Source organism: Colossoma macropomum, unplaced genomic scaffold, assembly GCF_904425465.1.
Source record: "Colossoma macropomum unplaced genomic scaffold, Colossoma_macropomum, whole genome shotgun sequence".
Taxonomy (NCBI): domain Eukaryota; kingdom Metazoa; phylum Chordata; class Actinopteri; order Characiformes; family Serrasalmidae; genus Colossoma; species Colossoma macropomum.
Window position 1 is genome coordinate 16409651 of NW_023494792.1, and position 12629 is coordinate 16422279.

The following is a 12629-nucleotide window of genomic DNA, read 5'->3' on the forward strand; positions in this document are numbered from 1 at the left end:
ACCATCTCGTGTTATACCAAGCAAGAGAGAAGATTAAGATCAAACCTATTAGCAGAGCATAACTGCTTTTTTCTGCTTTTACATATAAATAAATGGAATGAAGTGAGAGAACATGACTTTTTTCCAAATCATTTAATTAGTAAAGTACACTATGTGTTCAAAAATTACAGACACCTGGTCATTCAACATTTCTTCTTTAATCAAGGGTATTAATAGCAAGTTTGTCCCTTCTTTGCTGCAGTAACAGGCTTTACACTAGATGTTGGAACATTGCTGTGAGGATTTAATTGCATTCAGCCACAAGAGCATTAGTGAGTTCAGGTACTGATGCTGAATGATTAGTTGTGTATCACAAATTCCACTCCAACTCATAATCCATAGTCAACACTTGGCATTGAGCATGGTGACCTTAGGCTCATGCAGGGACGCAGGAAGTGGGGGTGCAGAGGGGGGTGGCAGCACTCCCCAATTTTAGGGCTGACAAACTACAACTGCAAAAAATAAAAGATTTGAACTTGAAACTAATTTGAACATAGTGAAGACCTATATCTTGACATGTATCTTTCTTGTTAAACCGTAGAATTTGTATTTTTACATTTCATTTGTGTATTTTAAAAACCTGCAGTAGCTGTGCACCTTAACAATGTAGTCTCATTACGGTGAGCTGAATCGCCTCCCTCGCCGACTGCTGGCCGCTTGCAGGTCGAGGTCCAAAGAGGGAAAGTGTGTGCAGGGCTGTAGGCCATTTGCCCAAAAGCTGCATAATATTGTTTTTTTAAACATAGTAAAAAGGTAATTATAAGTAAAGCAATGTCATCATATAAATGGGCTAGTAGAAAGCCTGGGATTAAACTCAAAACAGTACCCCAGGGATCAGGGTGGGTGCGCTCTCCCAAACATTAGATACTATACATGGTCAATACAGGTTAGAATTATTAGTTACTGGATTCATACACCATCAGATTGCACCAGAAGTCTGGGTGGAGACATTCTTTACTAAACCCATATCCCTTGTTCATCTTTTTGGTTCATTTTGTTCATTTAATCTTTGTACGAGGGTCTAATCTCTCGCAAGAAACTACAATCTAAATTTAATGATTATTTAGTAAACACAGGCAAAGATTTTTTAAAGAGGCAAGATCTACAATGCAACATAGACAAAAATACATTGGAGCAATCGAGAGAGAGAAATGCAGTACAATCTACTACATAGGACATAGATGTGCCTTTAAGTATATAGCAAATGTAATGCAAGCACATCACCAAACTGCCCCAAGTGTAAAACTAGTATAGTAACACAACTTAATTGCTTATGGGAATGTTTACATGTATGGGAGTTTTAGCTGAAGATAGGTGAAAATTTTTTAAAGATTTGCAAGGTGTCAATAGAACTCTATCCCCCTATGTGCATTTTAGGAGTTATCCCTGTACCACTACACAAACACAAGGAACTGATTCAGCTCATTCTGATGTTGGCCAGGAAGACAGTTATAGTTAGATGGGTTGGTAATGAGTCCCCTTCAATTGCTCTGTGGGAATCACTAATGAAAGACTTGATATCGCTAGAAAGGTTTAAGCTTATACCAAAAGGCCAGTTTGAGCACTATAAATATAAAAAATATAAAATAAATATTAAAAACTGCTTAAAAACTTAGCACTCCAAACTTAACCTATCTGCATCCCTGGGCTCATGTGCTGCTCCAGAATGTCCCATTTTATTGTCAATGCTGTAATGTTTCTCTATAGAAATTATACAAGCTGTATGTGCACAAGGGAACGCGTCAGCGATGGGCGCACCTTAAAGTAGCTGAATTCACTAATAATTAGGAGCAGTGTCTGGACACTCTTGGAATATACAGTGTATATCCTATTGTGTAGCATAAATGAATGTGCATTGTGGAAAACCACCCAAATCTGCTTTTCCTTCATCAGTCAAGAAGTGGCAGTAATAAACTAATAACTCAAGTACACAAGTCTTACGTTCTTGGTTAACTTAACCAAGAAGAAATGAGTTAAAGAAGAAATAAATAAATAAAAATAAATAAATAAGCAAGCCTTTTCACATCTCTACTGAACAGAGACTACCAGCACAATACAAGACAGTGCACTTAGTAATAATTTATTATTAAATACAAAAGATTTTACACAATTTTATAGTGACATAAGGGGTGAATAAAAAACAGACCATCAAATAAAAATAAAAAAGAAGGGTTCATTAGTGATTACACTGATTAAAAACACCACACACAGACACACATTAAATGCACTCACTGCTGCTACAGATGGCAGTGGAAGACTGACTCAGTTTCAGAGGCGACTGTAGGAGCTGTGTCCTCCCTCATGGACCCTACAGAAGTCCTGACCTGCTAGTGCCCTTTTCTTACACGGCTGTCCCAACCTAGTAGTGCCGCTACACAGAGGACGACCTGAGAACGAACTGAGAGGAAGAGGACAATGAACACAGCCTAACACTTACAAACGGTGGAACAATTTCTCTATAGTATCAGGAACAAAAATAAATAAAACACACACACACACACACACACACACACACACACACGGCCCTCAGTCTCTTTCAGTGATCTCCCATGTATAGTATCAAAACAAACTTGAAATGTAATTTAATTAAAGTAAATGTATAGTGTTTAACTGTGCTTTTGTGAAATGTTGATTTCTGTGGGGGGGGGGTGTAAGTCATGCTATACAAGGCTTTATAAGAAGCAGGGTTTGTATTGTTTATAACTGTTGCCCTATTTAATAGAAAATCAATTTTCAACAGAGGCGTTAAAATATTGGAAATTCAAGCTCGATCTCAGAATCGAAAAATCTGATTCAATCCAAGAATGTGCATCATTACACCCCTCAGTTCACAAAGTACTGAGCAGATACAGTAAACAAGGCCTTAACATACCACACACACACAAAAAACACTTGTACAGGTATTTAATAGATCTACCTGTTACTGGCGATTGATTGATTGGAACTGGAGTTCCGTGAATGGTTCACCATGTCCAAAACACCTCCCAAGTTCCTCTGAGAGATGCTCTCAAAAACCTTATTTTTAAGTAAGACGACAGTAATGCATGTAAATGATTGTGTATTTTAGTATACAAGATATATACTTTCAGTTTTAAAATTAAAAGAACTTAACTGCAATAGTTTTGTAAATGTTTCAGCATAAATGCATTAGAAGAGCTGCATAAGCTCAGGCTTAACAATTACTTGTGCATTACTTCACACATACACAAAAAAACTATACTACTAGTATACTACTACTGTACTGTATGTTACTACTTTGAACATCTTTATTGGTGATGCCAATAATACCGACCTCGACTGCAACTAAATATAAAATAAATAACTAATAAATGTGAAGGAGTCTTTCCTTCCTACTTACCCCTCCATTGATAAGGCGACTCTTGAATCTGGGTGTAGAATGGCTGGGGGTGCCTAGGGAGAGATACCCTGCTCTGTGGGGGGCCATAAGTTTGAGACGGCGATAAAGCCACCATGCAGGGGTCTCCTAGAACATATAGAATAAGCTCAATAAATGACCAGCATATACATACATTAAGATGTGCATGTTGTGTCTGCCTGCATGTTTGTCAGTCAGTTTGAGAACACACCGGTCATAAAGCTGTCTTGACCAAGACACGGCACTTCTGACTCCAAATCACAGTCCAGGGCACTTCTAAAGACAAACAAATGTAGTTAAAGATATGTGATGATGGATTCAAACCTAGGTGGGGCTTAAGTTCTCCACTTATCCCAAATGTCTAGCAAAGATATGTATGCTGTCTGCTTATTCAGTTCTGCTTTGGATCATGCAAACTACATGCCTAAATCTAACCATGTCAAGTTCTGTACATTATAATATAATATATACTATACTATACTATACTATATGTCTTGGCTGAGGAACTACATTTTAGCAAATTTTTTAACACATTTTTTAACAAAACTTTTTTTTTGCCAAGTAGTCACTTTAAAGGAACTCCTTCTCATGCCAAGACTCACTCTTGAGGAGTTGAGGACGTTGCCGGGTGGCATGCAGGTCTGGAGACTTTTTCAGGAGTTCTCTCAACTGGAAGAGCCAGAAGAGGAGCAGCAGTGCACTTTTGGCCCTTCAGTTTGGACAGCATCCACAGCAACTGCAGCAGAAACCAGCGACCTGTAAAATAGTAAGAGATCTCAGTGCACCTCAACTTTTATACAAAAACTTTTCATTTAAAAAGCATAACATTTTACAGTAAGACTAACTCAGTGAGAGTGTGAAGAGGAGCAGCGAGAGTGTCACCAGGTCGAGGGCTGACTGCTGATTGACCTCAGCAATAGCATTGATTGGCACGGTGATGAGCAGAGAGACGCGGGAGAAAGTGGGACACTGCAAGAAGGACAGCAGCACCGCGCTGAAAAGGAAATACCCAGCATGCAACACACACGTCCACAGGGCACGCAGGCTCAGACCTGAGGAAGCAAGGAAGAATTAACAACCATGACTTCTAATATCCAAGCCCAATTTGATTAAAAATTAAAACAAGTAAATAAAAACAAACAAACAAACAAACAAACAAAAAACCTTTTGCTAATTGGCTACAGGGAATATTAGAATACTACTCTTCATCCTAGGTAAGCTAGCTAACAGGTAGGAACTGGCCACCACTAAAAGTGGGTGGAGAAAAAAAAAAAAAGTAGTATTTCATTTTATTTCAGTTGTTTTTGCCACATGTGCACAAAGTAAAATCATTTGTGAATATTTGAGACTATAGCACATAATAAACATTTGGGGTATACCAGCCCATCCCAAGAAGCCTTGGATCATGTGCAATCTATCTTCTAGCCGGTTCTGCATGCTGTCCAGGTACGTCAGCATATATCCCAGAGTGCTGTTCATGCGCTCCAGCTTCCCCATGAGTTCAGCATAGAAGTGTGCAGTTGTGTTCTGCTGCTGCAGTACTCCATTCAAATTAAGCTCTAAAAAGATTTTAAAAAGAGGCAGAATATCAGGAGATTAAAAGGTAACATGAAAACACAGTAGAGTTTAAGTTTAAATCTGAAAATAAGTAGATAATCTTTACTTTCGTTAAAACTAAAAGATCTTTATGTTAATTATATTAGAATTCTTCAGGCTGCAACACCGACAAACATTCTAAAGACACTACAGAAAAGTTTGATTTCGCTTGACTTTAGAAATCACTTCAATCGATTTATTAAAAGGAACCAGTTCAAAAGAAAGACACATCATCATACCAGTGCTGAATGAGGAACAATTTAATGAGAAAGCAGTCGCAGTATAGTTACATATGCCAGGGAATGTTGAAGAATTACCCATTTTACTGTAGATCTCTTGAGCACGTCCTCTGACTTCAGCCAGGTCATCGAGAATGGCCTGGTGACCTTCTTGTACCTCTGTACCTTGACCCTTCAACTGTTCACTAACATTTTCTGAACATGTAACAGAACACAACAACAGGCAAAGATTAGCTATTAAAATCTCAATCAAGCATTGAATTTAAAAACATGCAATTAATGTAAAACAAATGCACTGCAGCAAACAAAGTGTCTCAAAAGAACCTCATATGGCCTTTCCCCAAAAAAAAGTAATTTATAAGCAATATAACTAGGAAATAACCAATTTGCAATAATACATTTTAGAAAAAAATATTTTCTTTCAAAAGAGACTCTTGGGATATCAGTCACTGCTGATCATCTAATAGAACACATGACAAACCCATTCTCTGTGTAATTCCCTGTATGAGCTGTGCCACCAGCTGCTGTCCTGTACTGATGAGAGCCTTCTCTTGTGCCAGCCTCTGCAGATTAGTGGTGATGGAGGCGTCCAGCTGCTCCTGACCCTCTTTTAGCACACCCTGCTGGAGCTGTAGGGCACTGTGGCCCTCCAACAGTTTATCTAGTGATGCAGCAGTCATGTCCCGAAGCTCACGCTGCCCCTCCTGTAAGCACATGCAGTTTTGGCAGGCAAAATAAACCAGAGTTTCAGATAATGGTATGTTAACACTGAATTCAGAATAAGACAGAATTTTCTTTTACATAACTACATTTAAAAGTTTGTTTTCTCTATAATTTATTCCATCAAGATCATCCAGCCCTGTTTCTAGTCCAAAGTTATATTAAGTGCCTTGCTAATATGTTTAGGGCCACATACATTTTTCAAGCTCCACAGACTTTCAATTGACTTCTACTGACCAACTTGTCAATTAGCCCTAAAACCTACTTCTCACATTAAGAATTATACAGACATGTCTAATGGGTCCACCGAGATTCTTACGTCAGTCAGTTGCTGCACAAATTCTATAGGATTTACGCAGATTAGACAAGCCCAAAGAATAATCAAAAAGAAAAGGACACAAAACATGATATGTGATAGCAGACCTTCAAGTCTTTCATAGCTTCAAGCTGGTTTGTTGCAGTAGAGATCAGGGCGTTCACAGTAAGCTCTGCTTTTCGGCGGAAGTGCTGTTGGCGTGTGGCATAACACACTGAACGGGCTCGGTTGCTGACAATGTGATATGCGTTCCATGTGTCTGAATCCATGTCTGCTGTGCACTCTTTAATGGACTGACAAAAAGAAATCCAGAGTAAAGTTTAGCACTTTTTCATGTAAATGACTATGTAGCATAACTATAACAGTAGATCAAAGATCAGCATTCATATGCATTAAAATATCTTATCCTACTTGATTTGGTTCGCCTAATGTGCATGTTTACAAATACATAGTAGATCAAAGAAAAAAGAAGAAAAAATTAAGAAATTCTAGGTTTTATTAAATACCAACATTGATACTAAAGAACATGGTAAATTACATTAACTTCACATAAATTAAGGTAATGAGGGCTCAAAATGTGTCAGCTGGTTGTGGTGGGTTGTATCACGGTTTTGATCTAGGTTTCAGAATCATTACACCCCTACAGCAAACTTAATGCTCTTTAAGTACCATCTCCTCAGTGCAAAGGTAAGTCCTGCGACCCTCGACTTCCGCCTGGCAGTTAAACAAAGCAACACCCAGTTTGGCCAGCTGTTCTTCTGACAGGCCATTGCAGGTAGCTTTCAGCTGAGCGACAACCTGTGAAGATGACCAGATGACCCAGATGGTAAAAACACTGTTGTCCCCATATACCACAATACCCCCCCACAGGCAATGCTACACAAAAACAAGAGTAGTTTCATGAAAAACAAGAAAACGTTTTCCAGGCCCTGTACCATCACCAGATCTAAATATCATTCTGGAATTGCTGTGTAAAGTAGACTCAAAGAGCTTGAGGGGTTTCATCTTAAAAACCTGATCCAACACCCCACTTCACAGCTCAGGACTTGTATGACAGCATTCCAAGAAGGACCAAAGCTTTTCTGCAGGCAAACTATGGCCTACTCCATATAATGTACCCAGTATTAATGTAATATTGAGTGTTACCCCTCTGTATGCATGTGTCTGTGGTTGTGATCCAGGTAAGAACACAGGAGAGGTCTTGTCATGCACTTACCCTGAAATGGCAGCTGTCAAGAGGGCTGAGATCCATTTGTTTAGCCTCAGCCAAAAACTTCTCATCAGCAACATTAATTTCAAAAGGTGGAGCATCACCCTGCAGAAGCGACGAGGCAGGAGGGGCAGCTGGGGGGACTGGGGTTGGGGCAGGGGCCGCTTTTTTCATCCAGTCAAAGAAGCCATCAGCTGTACCACACTGACTACCCAACACATACACCAGCAGCATCCATGACACCAAACTCACCAAAAGCCTCAGAAACATTTGGCCCTAAAGGAAATGAATAGAAAATGATTATTTCAGGATTTTAGGAAGAAGGACCAGACAGACAGACAGACGCGCGCGCGCGCGCGCACACACACGCACGCACGCACACACACACAGCCATATACGCACTCGAGCCTCACTCTCACATTCCGAACGCCAAATAAAACAATCATGTAAATGTAAACAGCTCTGGCTGTGCATGACTAGATTTATGCTGTGGACTAATCTGTGTGTCCAGTTTAATCATTTTACCTTGAGATCCTTGCTGATACACTTGCCAGTTAGACTGCAACAATGAAGGTCTTACTGCCCAAAACAAGCCCGGGCATGGACCTCCTCCTCACTGCTCCACAGCTGAGGGGAATCAGCGAAGATGAGCGTGTGAGCGTGTCTGCGAACACAAAACTCTGAAATGCCTTTAAGAAACCATCCAAACAATTCAACTATCCGCTTATACACGCACAGAGACATCCAGTTTAGCACATTTATGTTTTAATCAGTTTAAAGTTAAAACAACGCACAGCGGGCAAAATTAGATACTGCACTCACCAAAGTTGTCCTACAAACGGTCGGACCCTTCGCTGCAAAGCTCGCCGTTGAATCTGACTCTGAGTTTCACTCAGAAATTGAAATTTCCGCCCCGTGTGATTTTAACCCGGTAAAATCTTCCCCTCAGGATAAACCGCCGTTCAGTGGGTCATCCCTGTTACTGTTCAACTATTTAAAAGGCCAGACAGCAGCCAATGAACCACTGGCAGAGGAAATCGCGATACTTTGGTTGGCGGGCGCGAGATTTAACATGGTTTGTTGACATGCTGGACGTGCAAGTTAGTAAGCCGTTTATCGAAAGTCTGCGTCCTGAATTCAGTGACCTTAAATGTATTGCTTATGATTGAAAAAGAAACAATTGAGGATTACCTTAAAGCCTTTGTTATTAGTGGGAAAAGCATATCAGTTTCTAGATAGTTTGCTAATCTATGCTAAGCTGCTTTTTCTTAGCTAACTATCGACTGTTAATGAGAAGTTATAGCTAGTTAGCTAACTTAGCCTAGCCGTACATCCTGCACTTAACAAGCGAGTATACTAGCTAACTAAAGTAACAGAGAGGTGCAAAATATGAGAGTTGACTGATGAGGTAAATGAGAGAGGTATCTAGTCGAGCTGCGATGGATTTGAAGCCCTCCGCTACTGCAGTGAATGTCCATGCTGTGCCTCCATATGGACATGTCATCATCAGCGCCAAGTGGAGGGGCTCAACACTAGTGCAGAGTTTTAAAGGTAACATTTACTAAATCTAGTGGAGAGATAACTCTAATGCTTAGTTTTCAGTCTTTCTCTGTAGCTTTTCTGCCATGCTACGTAAGATCAGATACCCATTTTGGTTCTTGCTCACGTAATTTTTTTTATTTCCTTTGACAGGGAGAGTTAAAACCATCTTTGAGGAAGAGCTTGGTGTTGTGGACCTTCACCTCAGTAACAGAAGTTGCGTCCTGTATGTGTCAGAGGGTGACTTGGTTGCAGGGAATGACTATAAGAGGAAAATTGTCCGATTCCGAAATGTAGGTTAAGGTTCTTGTTTTGGCCATGTGTCTGCACTACACTGATGCTGGTGTTTAGTGAATATGTTGTTTTAATGATTTATTATTTTCTAAACTTTATTAAGGTTATTGATTACACCTTGTATGAACCACTTGTACAAAACCTATCCTCATATCCTAAAAAATAATTTTATAAAAAATATTAAAAGGTTCTTTTATTTGTTTTGATATTTATATGTTTATTTTTTATATGCTATTTTTGCAGTCCAACAGCAAACTCAGTGGGATTGTTATAGTGGAGAAGACTCGTCTCAGTGAGCAGTACTTCAGCGGGCTGCAGAAGTTTGTGGTGTTGGAGCTGGGCTTAACCTTGCTTCCTGTTGCCAGTCCTGCTGAAGCTGCTCAGCTCATAGAACAAATGGTGAGTCACCGGCCTTGAGTATTCTCAGAGTCGCTTTCCCAGACAGGGACTAAGCCTAGTTTTGGACTAGGCTTAATCTTTGTCTATAAAACTGACAGATTATGCTATAAATTTATTCATATATGAGTGGTACACCACTCAGTTCATCCACACACCAATAAAGTAGATCTACCATTTTAAAATGTTAAATAAAAAACTCCTGGGTGAACATATTTTACTAAAAATGTTTGCCCAGAAGAACCACAGATCACATTAACTGCTCCTTGTCTTTGTTGTATAAGTGATATGCTAGACAGAGCTGGGTTTCCCAAAAGCTTCTCAATTCAAGGCTGATTCTTAAATAGTAGAGCAAGCATCACATGGAACACTCTCTCTACCAGTTAAGATGATTTTAACACTGAGATGCTTTTAAGAAACTGGCCCTTGATGTCAGCATGAAAGCCTAGCTTTACACTTTTACTGACCTTTACTGAGGTCTTAGGGTGTGACAGTGAAGTAACCTATAGCTGTTTCACTGCCAGTTTTCAGAAAACACCAGTGACAGACCTTTTCCAGCTGCTTTCAATTATGTGATTTGTATAACCTTTAAGATTTGATTATAAGAGGATCATACAATGTGGCTTCATGACTGCTTTAAAAATACACTATATGGCAAAAGTATGTGGACACATGACCATCACACCTTTATGAGCTTGTTGGATATTCAATTCCAAAACCATGGGAATTAATATGGAGGTCGAGAGTCCAGTGGCAGGGTGCTTTCCACCACTCCAGTTGATGCCTTGCATTGCACATAGTGATCTTAGGCTTGTGTGCAGCTGCTTGGCCACGGAAACCCATTTCATTAAGCTCCCGACGCACAGTTCTTGTGCTGATGTTGCTTCCAGAGGCCGTTTGTAACTCCACAGTGAGCGATGCAACAGAGGATAGGTGATTATACATGCTACACACTTCAGTACTTGCTTCTGGGTTTGCTGTGTATGAAATGGTTGTAATTACTACACTGTTCACCCAATTTAGAAATATAAACCCTAAAAGCTGCCAGTCTGCACTTTGAGCTCTTAACCATTATTTAATTTCAACTCAAACACACTGTGGCAGACTGCTAAAATAACAATAAGTTTATCAACATCCAAATATTTATTGACCTCTGTGTATGTTGCCTCCTCCAGGTACATGGAGAGAGCAAGGAGAGCCCATTCCGCAAGAAAAGTATGTCCAGACTGTTGGACCCAGTGGTGCTGAACCTGGTGCGGAAGATCCCTGGGGTTGGTAAAGTGAAGGCCATGGCCCTACTCGAGCACTTCTGCAGCATCTATGAAATTAGCAACGCTTCAGTCCAGAAGCTGGAGCCTGTTGTGGGGCAGGCCACAGCTCGGCAGATACGGGGCTTTTTCCACAATCAGTTCAGCTGACATTACTCCACAAATCAACCTGAATAAACTTTGACAAAGAACTTACCTTCTCACTTTAACATGATGCAAACCAAGTACTCTGATATTACAATAAGGCCATCCAAACCTGTATAATCACAACCAAGCAAAAGGAAGAAAAAGCTGACAGCCAACAACAAATCAAGATGCTGTATAAATATTCCTTCTTTTCAAGGAGCAATCAGTGGTATTTCATCCATTAACACCAAATACATAGCTGATCATTTTGTCACTCTAAAGCTCATATGCCTTTAAGAGAAAAGGACCACAGCTGTAAGCCGTGTTTGTGTGTGTGTGTTTTTTCTTTGTAAGATGTCTTTTTTTTGTAGAAAAAAGTGAAGTAAACATATTAAACAATTATTTAACTTTTTCACTTGTCTATCAGGTACATTAAAAATATACAGTGAGAAACACTGAGTTTAATTAATCGATTAATGACTAAACAATTTAATATACTAATAATTTCTTTTTTTGGTAGATTTTTTTTGTTAATCTGTTTTTTTTTGTCAACATTAATATATAAATGTATAGTTGGTAATGGTAAATATTAGTTTGAATTTTCTCACCACAAGATGGAGCTAGTGTTTTCAAGCTAAAAAGTGTTTGCTTATTTAAAAAAATGGCTCTAGAGACTCGTATGTATGATGCTTTTCCCTATGAAAATTTTATTTAGGGTCATGTTTGTGTCTTTGTAGTAACGTCAGACTGACTGTATGTGTGAATCAAGTTGAACATAACATGCCAGCAAATGCCTCATTGTGTCCTATGTTAAAGTACCATTGTGTTATTGCAATGTACATTTATCAACCCCTAACTAGTCAACTCCAACATGCTGACTGTTTTATCAGCTTCAAGTGCACTACAGAGGCCTTTAGGATCCATCTGATTCTGAAGGCATTTAGTGAGTATGCTCTCACTCTCTCAATTACTCCCTCATTGAGCAATCTGTCTTTCCCTCAATTTCTCTCCCTCTTTCCTCAGTGGCTCTTGTGATGTATTGGTTTTCTGCTCGACTTCTTCCTTTAAGTGCCGCACACTGCTGGCAGTGTTTTGGCCTTCCTGCCGGCTTACAAAGCAGCCCCCCTTTTAACAGGCTCGCTGGCGGAGATCAGCTGAATCCTGGGCTCTTTATTTTGCGACCAGTGTTGTTAGCCAGGGAAAAGCCGCAGCACAAATTCACGACTTGACTTCCTAAATTCCACGCCAGGGATCCTTTCAGGGTGAATAAGGGTGTGAGGAAGCCTCTCTATTGTAAAACACATGTCCCAGTGCTCCAGGAACTCTTCACACTTTCCTCCTGCCTTTTAGCCTCCTCTGTATGGCGCCCCATCGAGAGCTTCTGTCCTTGCAGGAGCTGCTTCAAGAGAACTTGATAACTTTATTCTTACAGCAGTTGTCCCCAGAGTTAGCCCTGGGGATAACCCCTATGCTCTGCACAGGGTTTTCACTCCTGTAACACACCAAACCC

The 12629-nt window shown here is 39.9% G+C and overlaps 2 protein-coding genes across 2 annotated transcripts; one reads left to right on the forward strand and one right to left on the reverse strand.

The window, feature by feature from the left end:
- Positions 1 to 2023: 2023 nt before the first annotated feature.
- bmb (brambleberry) lies at positions 2024 to 8466 on the reverse strand. Its single transcript, XM_036575478.1, is given in 15 exon segments — positions 2024 to 2437; positions 2957 to 3054; positions 3398 to 3460; positions 3462 to 3523; positions 3627 to 3691; positions 4018 to 4171; positions 4261 to 4467; positions 4795 to 4974; positions 5329 to 5445; positions 5732 to 5954; positions 6394 to 6579; positions 6956 to 7084; positions 7503 to 7772; positions 8022 to 8160; positions 8319 to 8466. Coding segments are annotated over 13 exon segments (1878 nt in total). The 5' UTR covers positions 7767 to 7772; positions 8022 to 8160; positions 8319 to 8466; the 3' UTR covers positions 2024 to 2307.
- A 117-nt stretch (positions 8467 to 8583) lies between these two features.
- On the forward strand, positions 8584 to 11530 carry faap24 (FA core complex associated protein 24). Its single transcript, XM_036576242.1, has 4 exons — positions 8584 to 9047; positions 9189 to 9328; positions 9573 to 9728; positions 10901 to 11530. Exons 1-4 carry the CDS (start codon positions 8909 to 8911, stop codon positions 11141 to 11143), a joined length of 678 nt encoding a protein of 225 aa, XP_036432135.1. The 5' UTR covers positions 8584 to 8908; the 3' UTR covers positions 11144 to 11530.
- The last annotated feature ends 1099 nt before the right edge of the window (positions 11531 to 12629 follow it).